This window comes from Microcaecilia unicolor, chromosome 5 (assembly GCF_901765095.1).
Source record: "Microcaecilia unicolor chromosome 5, aMicUni1.1, whole genome shotgun sequence".
NCBI lineage: Eukaryota > Metazoa > Chordata > Amphibia > Gymnophiona > Siphonopidae > Microcaecilia > Microcaecilia unicolor.
In genome coordinates, this window is record NC_044035.1 from 233,268,366 (window position 1) to 233,280,701 (window position 12,336).

Below are 12,336 nucleotides of genomic sequence, written 5' to 3' on the forward strand. Positions count from 1 at the left end.
CGCTTCGGCGTGCTTCAGAGAAAGATTTGACACTGAAGGCCGTCTTTTTAGTGGCCATTACCTTGGCAAGATGGGTGTCAGAGTTCCAGGCGCTGTCCTGTAGAGACCCTTTTCTGCAATTCTCAGAGTCAGGGGTCACAGTTCGGACCATGCCTTCCTTCATGCCTAAGGTGGTTTCAGCGTTTCACCTAAACCAGCCTGTTTTTCTTCCTTCCTTTGTTGAGGAAGAGTTTCCAGATTCATTTGGGCAGTTGCACCTTTTGGATGGGCGCAGGACTCTGTTGCAGTATCTGCAAATTACAAATTCTTTCAGGACCTCTGATCATCTTTTTGTGCTGTTTGCAGGTCCTTGCAGAGGGTCTTCAGCGTCTAAAGCCACTATTGCCCGTTGGCTCAAAGAAGCTATCTTTTCAGCATATCTGCTGTCTGGCCGGGCTCCGCCTGAAGCCTTTAAGGCACATTCCACAAGAGCGATTTTCTCTTCCTGGGTGGAAACTGGAACACTATCTCTTCATGAGATTTGCAGTGCTGCAACATGGGCTTCTAAGCTCTCTTTCGCCCGACATTACAGGCTGGATGTGGCTGCCAGGAGGGATGCGCGTTTTGGAGCACAGGTGCTAGCATGTGGTGTGGCTTGTTCCCACCCTATTTAGGGATTGCTTTGTTACATCCCGTACGTAATGACTTAATCTGCTTGATGACAAGGAAGGGAAAATTAGGTTCTTACCATGATAATTTTCTTTCCTTTAGTCATAGCAGATGAAGCCATGAGCCCTCCCTGTATGATTGTCTGTATTGCAGTGATTCTGATTTTAGGTGCTGTTCTTGTTTCCTGAAGTTATATTCGTTCCTTGGGGAGTCAGAAAACAGTCTTCAGGATTCTTGTTACAGTTATAAGAGGATGAGTTCATTCCCTCCAGTTCATGTTTTGGGAGGATGAGTTTATTCCCTCCAGGAGAATGCAAGTATTCCCTCCGTTTATACAAAGTGGAGGACGAGTTTATTCCCTCCAGGAGGATGAGTTCATTCCCTCCTTTTGTGAGTTCATGCCCTTGTTAAGGGGCTATCGTTCGCTGTGAGGAAAGTTCATGTTATTCCCATTGCGGTTTACCATACTGCTTTGGAAGCTTCAAATACTGAAGAGGCAGTGGAGCTAGCTGGCCATGAGGCACTGTGAAAAGTTGAGTGCTCTCTATCTCCCCCTGCTGGTTGATGGACACAACCCATACGTAATGGCTTCATCTGCTATGACTAAAGGAAAGAAAATTATCATGGTAAGAACTACTACTATTAAACATTTCTATAGCGCTACTAGACTTACGCAGCGCTGTACAAATTAACATGAAAAGACAGTCCCTGCTCAACAGAGCTTACAATCTAAATTGGACAGATGAACAGCTAGCTAGGGGTGGGGAAATTGCAGTGGTAGGGGTGATAAGTGAGGGTGTTGAGTAAGAGAGTCATGGTTAGGAGTCGAAAGCAGTAGCAAAGAGGTGGGCTTTAAGCCTAGACTTGAAGACAGCCAGAGACTGAGCCTGACGTACTGGCTCAGGGAGTCTATTCCAGGCATAAGGAGCAGCGAGATAGAAGGAACGGAGCCAGGAGTTAGCAATGGGGGAGAAGGGGGACGACAGGAGACATTTACCCAGCGAACGGAGTTCACGGGGAGGAGTGTAGGGAGAGATGAGAGCGGAAAGGTACTGAGGAGCTGCGGAGTGGATGCACTTGAAGGTCAAAAGGAGAAGTTTGAACTGTATGCGGAAGCGGATGGGGAGCCAGTGAAGTGACTTGAGGAGAGGGCTAACGTGAGTATAGCGACTCTGGCGGAATATAAGATGCGCAGCAGAGTTTTGGACAGATTGAAGAGGAGATAGATGGCTGAGCGGGAGACCAGCGAGAAGCAAATTGCAGTAGTCTAGGTGAGAGGTGATAAGGGTGTGGGTAAGGGCTTTGGTAGCGTCCTCGGAGAGGAAAGGGCGAATTTTGTTAATATTATAGAGAAAGAAACGACAGGTTTTGGCAATCTGCTGAATATGAGCAGAGAAGGAGAGAGCAGAGTCAAAGATGACTCCAAGGTTGCGCGCAGACGGGACAGGGAGGATGAGAGTGTTATCTTCTGAAATAGAGAACGGGGGGGAGAGGAGAGGCAGGTTTAGGGGGAAAGAGGAGAAGCTCGGTTTTGGTCATGTTTAGTTTCAGGTGGCGGCGAGACATCCAGGCAGCGATGTCAGACAGGCAGGCCGATACTTTGGTCTGGATTTCAGCTGAGATATCCGGTGCGGAGAGGTAGATCTGGGTATCATCAGCGTAAAGGTGGTATTGAAAGCCATGGGATGAGATCAGAGCACCAAGGGAAGAGGTATAGATGGAGAAGAGGAGAGGTCCTAGGACAGATCTTTGGGGTACACCAACTGTTAGCGGGATAGATGTGAAGGAGGAACCACCAGAGTATACGCTTAAGCAATTATTGACACTAATTGGCATTAATTAATATTTATGCGTAGAACTGTTTAAGCATATTCTATAACGTGATGTGCGTAAATTCTAAGTCTCATAGTTAAAAAGGGGACATAGCCATAGACATGGAATGGGTGGGTCATGGGCATTTCTAAGATCTATGCACATTGCTATAGAATACACCTGGTCAGTGCCTAATTTAGGCATTGAGATTTAAACCAAGTTTTACTTGGCATAACTGCCTGCAACTAAATTTAGTTGCGCAGACGAGTGCTCGGTATGTTCCATAATCCATGTGAAAATATAGGTGTATTCTATAAAGTACGCCTAAATTTAGAATACGCTTAGGCATATATTTTTTGGCACAGATTTTTCAGGCACCATATATAGAATCTAGCTCATTGTGCATAAATATATTTCTCTGAGGACAAGCAGGGCAATAAGTCTCACAATTGGGTAGCATGGCGTCGCATTGCCTGGTCCGGGCTTTGACAAGCCACAAAAGCTTTTGTGGAGCATGGGACATGCTCCACCGTGCATGTGGGGGTGCCTTCCCACCTGTCACTCTGGTGCGATTACCACAGTTCTTTTTTTTACCGCGGTGAGGAGAAGACTGTTTCTGACTTCTCTGCATTCCCAGTCTGAAGAGCTTCTTTTTTGGTTCCTTTCGTCGTGTTTTGAGAGGTTTCCCCAGATACTTGGCCGCATGATAAGCGTGGAAGGGTAAATTCCCGAGAGTGGCGCACCCCCCTTTTCCCCTCATGGTCGGGCTGTGGGGATTCTGAGGGGTCTGGCAGGCCTTCGTGGTCTGAGGAGCTAGAGGAAGGTGCCGGACTGCCACTGGATCCTGATGATCCCACCGCGGTTAGGATTTTCCACCGCGTGGAGCTGCCAGCACTTATTTCTGACACCTCGCAGGCCCTCTCTATTGAAGATCCTGCGCTTGGCGAGGCCTCCTCTGGTAATCCGAGGATGGCAAGTACTAAGAAGCCTGCTCGAGCCTTTCCTTTGCATGACTCCATCCAAGAGCTTATTTCGGCTCAATGGGCTGACCCTGAGGGGCCTTTGAAAGTTGCCAGGGCAATGGGGCACTTATACCCTCTGAGTGAGGAGCACTTGGCGCGCTTGGCCGTGCCTAAAGTAGATGCCCTGGTCACAGCTGTGACAAAGAAGACTACCCTCCCAGTTGAGGGAGGAGTCGCCATGAAGGACATGCAGGACCGACGTCTGGAATCAGCAATGAAGCAGTCCTTTGAGATTTCAGGCCTAGCCTTACGGGCGTCTGTGTGCAATTGTTATGCTGCTCGAGCCTGTCTCGCTTGGTTGCAACAGGCAGTAGAACAGCCCGGGGATGGTGCGGAGCCCCTTGCGGAGGTGGCACCGCGGATGGAATCGGCCTTGTCCTTTTTAGCTGACGCCCTATTCATATGGTCAGAGCCTTGGCTAAACAGATGTCTGTGGCAGTGGCCACTCGCCGCCCTTTATGGCTGCGGCATTGGGCGGCAGACATGGCCTCTAAGCAAAGGTTGGTGAAGTTGCCCTTCCAGGGCCTTCTTCTATTTGGTGAGGAGTTGGAGAAAATTGTGAAGGGCCTGGGGGATGCTGAACCCCAGTGGCTACCTGAGGATAGGCCGTGGCCTTCTTCCAAGGGTCAGGCGGTTCCCTCCTCCTCTAGACCTCGCTTCCGTGAAGCTAGAAGGTACCGCCCGGGGCGTTCTGCTGGGTTTACTTCACGTACCCGTTTTCAGCAGAGTAACTCCTTTCGCTCGGACAAACGTTCTGCAGCGCCCGGCTCAAGGCCTGGAGTTCATGGGCGACCCTCTCAGTGATGGTGCGCCGGCCCACTCCTCGATTCCTGCAGTAGGAGGACGTCTTTCCCTCTTTCTCGAGGAATGGGTCAAGACTACCTCAGATCAGTGTGTTTTGGACCTGATCAGAGACGGATACAGATTGGAATTCAATGCCCCGGTCAGAGATGTGTTTCTGGAGTCCCGATGCGGCACTGCTGTCAAACAGGCGGCAGTAGAGGAGACCTTGCAAGGCTTGTTGCACCTGGGAGTGGTGATCCCCATGCCTCCCGCTGAATGCGGCTGTGGTCGATACTCCATTTACTTTGTGGTGCCGCGAAAAGGCGGGTCTTTCCGACCCATACTCGACTTAAAGAAAGTCAACGAGCCCCTCAAAGTTTGGCATTTCCACATGGAAACCCTGCGCTCCGTCATTGCGGCGGTACAGCCAGGAGAGTTTCTCACATCTCTGGACCTGAATGAAGCTTACTTGCACATTCGTATTTGGCCCCTGCACCAACGGTTTCTCCGGTTTGCAGTGTTGGGAAAGCATTTCGGGCCTTGCCTTTTGGCCTCGCCACAGCTCCCCGAACCTTTTCCAAGGTAATGGTGGTAGTAGCTGCCTTCCTCAGGCGAGAGGGTATTCGGGTTCACCCGTACCTAGACGACTGGCTCATCAGAGCGGACTCTGCAGAGGAGAGTTGTCATGTTACAGCCAGAGTGGTCTCAGTACTGCAGTCTCTGGGCTGGGTTGTCAATATTGCCAAAAGTCACCTGACTCCCTCTCAATCTCTAGAATATTTGGGGGTCCGGTTTGACACAGCCTCGGGGTTTCCTCCCTGAGCTAAGGCGGTGCAAGCTTCAGAACCAGGTCCGTTTGCTCCTGAGGATGCTTCACCCGCAAGGTTGGGACATTGTCCAGCTGTTGGGGTCGATGATGGCCACCCTAGAAGTGGTGCCTTGGGCGAGAGCGCACATGAGACCGCTGCAGTATTTCCTGCTTCGGCGCTGGTCTCCAATGTCTCAGGATTATCAGCGCAGACTAACGTGGCTTCCTGCGGCCCGGCTAAGTATGGAGTGGTGGCTCTCAGACAGCATGCTGTGGTGAGGAATGCCGCTAGCGCTTTCCAATTGGTGCCTGGTGGTAACAGATGCCAGCCTGAAGGGCTGGGGAGCACTTTGCCAAGGGAAGCATGCCCAGGGTCTGTGGACACCCGAGGAATTGGAGTGGTCCCTCAATCGCTTGGAGCTGAAAGCGATTTTCCAGGCGCTTCTGGCCTTTCGCACGACCCTGGAGGGACTGGCTGTCAGAGTTCTGTCGGACAACACGACAGCAGTGGCCTACATAAATCGACAAGGTGGCACTCAGTGCAGTGCATTGGCCGCGCAGGCCGCGCAAATTTGCCACTGGGCCGAGCTACGTCTGCAGTTTCTGTCAGCAGCTCACATTGCAGGTCAGAGCAACGTGCAAGCCGATTATCTAAGCAGGCATAAAATCGACCCAGTGGAGTGGGAACTGGCAGACAAAGTGTTCCTTCAGCTCTGTGCCAAATGGGGGACGCCCGTAGCGGATCTTATGGCGACAAGCGCAAATGCCAAAGTCCCGTGCTTTTACAGCAGACGGAGAGATCCTCGCTCAGTGGGGTTGGATGCCTGGCCTCAGGGCCTCCTGTATGTGTTCCCTCCTTGGCCCTTCATTGGGCGAGTACTCCTGCGAATTCAGCTGCACCAGGGAGTGGTGATTCTAATTGCTCCAGATTGGCCCAGGAGGCCGTAGTATGCGGACCTCCGGAAGATGCTGGTGGAGGCTCCTCTTCCTTTGCCTCTGGTCTCGCACCTGTTGTCACAGGGTCCGGTGACCATGGAGGAATCCTGCCGCTTTGGTCTTACAGCATGGCTATTGAGAGGGCGCAATTGAGAAACAAGGGCTACTCCAACAAGGTCATCACCACTCTCTTGCAGGCCTGCAAGCGGTCCACTTCCGTTGCTTATGCCTGGATTTGGCGCCAGTTTGAGGCTTTGTGTGTTTCAAAAGCGATCATACCCATGCGGGCTTCTGTCTCGCCGATTCTGGACTTTTTACAGGATGATGTACAAAAAGGCTTGGCCTATAATTCCCTGCGGGTGCAAGTGGTAGCATTGGCCTCCCTTCGTGGGAAGGTTGAAGGCCTCTCTTTGGCTGCGCATCCAGACATTGCACGGTTTCTTAGAGGGGTGCTTCGGCTCCGTCCTCCCGTGCGGGCACCTTGTCCAGCTTGGAACCTGGGGCTAGTTTTAAAGGCTCTTCAGGGTTCGCCCTTCGAGCCGCTATGGCGGGCTTCAGAGAAGGATTTGATTCTAAAGGCTGTCTTTTTGGTGGCCATTACCTCGGCGAGACGGGTGTCTGAGCTCCAGGCGCTGTCCTGTCTAGACACATTTCTGCAATTCTCAGAGTCCGGAGTAACGGTACGTACTGTGCCTTCATTCCTGCCAAAGGTGGTTTCAGCGTTTCACCTAAACCAGCCTATTTTTCTACCCTCTTTTTCTAGGGAGGAGTGTCCAGAATCTTTTGGGCAGTTGCACCTTCTGGATGTGCGCAGGACTCTGTTGCAGTATCTGCAAAGGACAAATGTTTTCAGGACCTCTGATCACCTTTTTGTGTTGTTATCAGGTCCTCGCAGAGGGTCTCCAGCATCTAAAGCCACTATAGCCCGCTGGCTCAAAGAAATTATTTTTTCTGCATATTTGTTGGCCAGCCGCCTCTGCCTGAAGCCTTTAAGGCACATTCCACAAGAGCGATTTCCTCTTGGCCTGAAACTGGAGCACTCTCTCTTCAATAGATATGCAGTGCAACGACATGAGCTTCTAAGCTCTCATTTGCCCGACATTACAGGCTGGATGTGGCTGCCAGGAGGGATGCATATTTTGGAGCACAAGTGCTGGCGCGTGGTGTGGCCTGTTCCCACCCTATCTAGGGATTGCATGTGATACATCCCATTCGTAATGGATTCATCTGCTTGATGCCAAGGAAGGGAAAATTAGGTTCTTACCTTGGTAATTTTCTTTCCTTTAGTCATAGCAGATGAATCCATGAGCCCTCCCTGATTGATTGATTGTTTGTTTGATTGATTGATTAATTAATGCTGTTTTGGGTTCAGTTTTTCCTGTTCCCTCATTGGGAGAAGTTGGAAAACAGTCTTCAGGATTCCCCACTTGTGAGAAGATAGAAGCCTGCTTGTCCTCGGAGAAAACGAAGATACTTACCTGTAACAGATATTCTCCGAGGACAGCAGGCTTCATATTCTCACAATCCCTCCCACCTCCGCTTGGAGTTGTTGCCTTGGTTATTTTTACTTTTATTTTTTGCTTTAGTATTAAACTGAGGAGACTGCGGGAAGGCACTCGCGCATTCGCTGTGGAGCGTGGCTAGTACATAAGTACATAAGTAATGCCACACTGGGAATAGACCAAGGGTCCATCGAGCCCAGCACCCTGTCCACGACAGCGGCCAATCCAGGCCAAGGGCACCTGGCAAGCTTCCCATACGTACAAACATTCTATACATGTTATTCCCAGAATTGTGGATTTCTCCCAAGTCCATTTAGTAGCAGTTTATGGACTTGTCCATTAGGAAACCGTCTAACCCCCTTTTAAACTCTTCCAAGCTAACCGCCTTCACCACGTTCTCCGGCAACGAATTCCAGAGTTTAATTACGCGTTGGGTGAAGAAATATTTTCTCTGATTTGTTTTAAATTTACTACACTGTAGTTTCATTGCATGCCCCCTAGTCCTAGTATTTTTGGAAAGCATGAACAGACGCTTCACATCCACCTGTTCCACTCCACTCATTATTTTATATACCTCTATCATGTCTCCTCTCAGCCATCTCTTCTCCAAGCTGAAAAGCCCTAGCCTCCTTAGTCTTTCTTCACAGGGAAGTTGTCCCATCCCCGCTATCATTTTAGTCGCCCTTCGCTGCACCTTTTCCAATTCCACTATATCTTTCTTGAGATGCGGCGACCAGAATTGAACACAATACTCAAGGTGCGGTCGCACCATGGAGCGATATAACGGCATTATAACATCCTCACACCTGTTTTCCATACCTTTCCTAATAATACCCAACATTCTATTCGCTTTCCGAGCCGCAGCAGCACACTGGGCAGAAGGTTTCAGTGTATTATCGACGACGACCCCTGTTTTTTACGATGGCACAAGCCGGACTGGACGAAGTGGATTGGCGTCACCCACTTGTGAGAATATGAATATCAATCACCTTACTTTGTAACTCATCCTACTTTCTTACCTATCTGTATGTTTCATCTTTGTTTTACCCTTCGTTATGAATTGTAATGTTCTATTACGTATTGTGTTAACATTGTAAGTAGTATGCCATGCCATACTCTGTATTGTTTTTGAATATTTTTACTGCTGTAATTGCCTATTGCTCATGTTTACTGTATACTGCCTTGAGTGAATTCCTTCAAAAAGACGGTAAATAAATCCTAATAAATAAATTAAATAACGTTTAGCGCGCCTACGATTTTAGCATGCGCTAAAAATGTGAGCGCACTTTAGTAAAAAGGGGCCTAAATAAATTACAGCCCATCAAGTTGGGGGCTAGTTAGATAGAAACATAGAAACATGATGGCAGATAAAGGCCATATGACCCATCCAGTCTGCCCATCCTCTGTATCCCCCAATTCTACCTGTTCCTAAGCGGTCCCACATGCTTATCCCATGCCTTTTTAAATTCTAGAACAGTCCTCGACTCCACCACCTCCACTGGGAGGCCATTCCATGCCTCCACCACCCTTTCTGTGAAATAATACTTCTTTAGGTTACTCCTAAGCCTATTCCCTCTTAACTTTGTCATATGCCCCCTCATTCCAGAGCTCTCCTTCATTTGAAAAAGGCTCTCTTCCTGTACATAAATCTTGAGATATTTAAACGTTTCTATCATGTCTCCTCTCTCCCTCCTCTTTTCCAGCGTATACATATCGAGGTTCATAAGCCTGTCCATATAATTTTTGCATTCAAGACCGCTTACTAATTTCGTAGCCGCCCTCTGGACCGACTCCATCCTGTTTATATTTTTCCTTAGGTGCGGTCTCCAGAACTGCATGCAGTACTCCAAATGGGGCCTCACCAGAGACTTATACAATGGCACTATCACCTCCTTTTTCCTGCTGGTCATGCCTCTCTTTATGCACTCAAGCATCCTTCTGGCTTTGGCCATCACTTTTTCTACCTGTTTGAAAGCTTTAAGGTCATCAGACACAATCACCCCCAAGTCCCGCTCTTCCTTCGCACACTGAAGCACTTCACCCCCTATACTGTACCGTTCCCTCGGATTTTTGCGACCCAAGTGCATGACCCTGCATTTTTTGAATTAAACCTTAGTTGCCAAATATCGGTCCATTCCTCTAGCTTCGCTAGGTCTTTCCTCATGTCATTCACACCCTCCAGGGTGTCCACCCTGTTGCAGAGTTTAGTATCATCCGCAAAGAGGCAAACCTTACCAGACAGCCCTTCCGCAATATCTTTCATAAAGACGTTAAAAAGAGCCAGCCCTAGGACCGATCCCTGCGGTACTCCACTGACGACAAAGGCTTTGCTGAAATCCAAGTATACCACATCAAGTGCCCCTCCCATATCCAACTGTTTGGTCACCCAGTCGAAGAAGACAGTCAGATTCGTCTGACACGTTCTGCCACTAGTGAAACCATGCTGCCTTGGGTCCCGCATTCCATGCAGTTCAAGAAATCTCACAATCCTCCTCTTTAGAAGCGTTTCCATTAGCTTACTCACCACGGAGGTCAGACTGACAGGTCTGTAATTCCCAACCTCCTCCTTACTTCCACTCTTGTGCAAAGGAACCACATCCGCCTTCTCCAGTCCACTGGGACCATTCCAGTTTCTAAGGAAGCATTGAAGAGGTCCGTCAGCGGAGCCGACAGAACTTCTCCGAGTTCCTTAAGCACCCTCGGGTGTATCCCAACAGGCCCCATCGCTCTGTCAACTTTTAGTTTGGCAAGCTCCTCACGAACACAGTCCTCTGTAAATGGGTCTTGGTCTGCCATACATCCATCCCCTTTAGCCTTTGTTTTCTGCAGCCCTACCCCCGTTCATTCGTGAACACAGAGCTAAAATAATCAATCGTTAAGTAGTTCAGCTTTATCCTTATCTTCCACATGAACTAGGAAGAAACTTTTTTAGGACATGTAGCAAACTGTTAGGAAATATTTGTGGTATTTTCATAGATATGCCTTTTGTGACTATCTTCTACTGATACTATTTTTCTTTTTTCTTTTTTTTAGCAAAACCAACACCATCTCTGAAAATTGGACTTGCCGTATCACTGACACTGATAGTGATTGCAGCACTAGTTGTAGGAGTTCTCTACTACAAAGGTATGTAACTGTGAATAACAAGGGTAAAGAGAGAACTAAAACAAAAATAAAGAAACAAATCACATAAGTAAATATTGTGGATAAAGCAAACAAAATACAGTCCCTCTTATTTTTTTCCCTTGTCCAAGTGAAGAGTACTAAGTGACTGTTCTGAGGACAGTCAAATGTAGCTAGTGACCACCGAGGGGCTGTGTAGTCCTTGAGACTGTCCAAATGCTGGAATCCATCTGGCAAAGACTAAAGTGTACTAGGCTGTGCAATTTGGTTTGCCATTCACTAAAACACGAATTTTATCAAATATTATAGAAAACATTATACAGGAATTAGAGAATTAATTGTCTTTAATTACTCACCCACCTGCACAGCATCAGACATCAGTTTCAAGGTATAACAAACTTACAAAATCTAACATCAGTACCTCTGGTAATTATAAGTATTTAGACTAATTATATGAAGAAGGAAGAAAAGTTTGTTCCTCATACAAAGGTCACAGAACAGAGAGAAAGCAAAGAGAAGGCAGAGAATAAATGAAAGAAAGATTCATAGCTATAGTGAGTTAGTTTCTATCAGGTACGAAGGGAGGGGGGAAAGCAAACCCCTTCGGGAAAAGCATAGGCCATTGGACAGATCTGAAACTCTCTCTTCAAGCCTAGTTTTTCAGAGGTCCTTTGTCTGCAGCGTGGTTTTATAGGCTGTGGTGAGCATCCACCTGTCCTCTACCCTGGACCAATCATAGGTGCTGCATATGGGCTGGAGACTTGTAATTGGGACTTTCATATGTGCTGGAAGCTTACAATTGGTCATTGCCATTCCTCTTCTCAGTAACTTATTTTCATAACAGGATATACCAGGTATCTGAGTAGTTGCCTTAGCAACATGAGACCCCATTAGAGCATGTGACCAGCCAGAAATTCCTTACTACTACTACTATTAACATTTCTAGAGTGCTACTAGGGTTATGCAGCGCCTTACAGATACAAAAAAGGACAGTCCCTGCTCCAAGGAGCTTACAATCTAATGGGCGAAATGTCAAGTAGGGGCAGTCTAGATTTCCTGAATAGAGGTATGATGGTTAGGTGCCGAAGGCGACATTGAAGAGGTGGGCTTTGAGCAAGGCTTTGAAGATGGGCAGGGAGGGAGCCTGGCGTATGGGCTCAAGGAGTTTATTCCAGGCATGGGGTGAGGCGAGGCAGAAAGGGTGGAGCCTGGAATTGGCGGTGGTGGAGAAGGGTACTGACAGGAGGGATTTGTCCTGAGAATGGAGGTTACGGGTAGGAATGTAAGGGGAGATGAGGGTAGAGAGGTAGGGCGGGGCTGTAGATCGAGTGCATTTGTAGGTTAAAAGGAGAAGCTTAAACTGTATGCGGTACCTGATCGGAAGCCAGTGAAGTGACTTGAGGAGAGGGGTGATATGAGTGTACCGGTTCAGGCGGAAGATAAGACGTGCAGCAGAGTTTTCAACGGACTGAAGGGGGGATAGATGGCAAAGTGGGAGGCCAGTGAGGAGTAGGTTGCAGTAGTCAAGGCGAGAGGTAATGAGAGAGTGGATGAGAGTTCGGGTGATGTGCTCAGACAGGAAGGGGCGAATTTTGCTGATGTTATAGAGGAAGAAGCGACAGGTCTTGGCTATCTGCTGGATGTGCGCAAAGAAGGAGAGGGAGGAGTCAAAGATGACCCCGAGGTTGCAGGCAGATGAGAT

General features: G+C 48.4%; 1 protein-coding gene across 3 annotated transcripts in view; it reads left to right on the forward strand.

Annotated features, from left to right (window-relative positions):
- The window catches only part of CD58 (CD58 molecule), a 246,053-nt gene that overhangs the window by 81,407 nt on the left and 152,310 nt on the right, over nucleotides 1–12,336 (forward strand). For all 3 annotated transcript variants that reach the window (XM_030203880.1, XM_030203881.1, XM_030203882.1), the window contains exon 4: nucleotides 10,545–10,637. In XM_030203880.1, coding sequence (XP_030059740.1) covers nucleotides 10,545–10,637 — 93 coding nt within the window. The remainder of the gene's footprint in view (nucleotides 1–10,544; nucleotides 10,638–12,336) is intronic.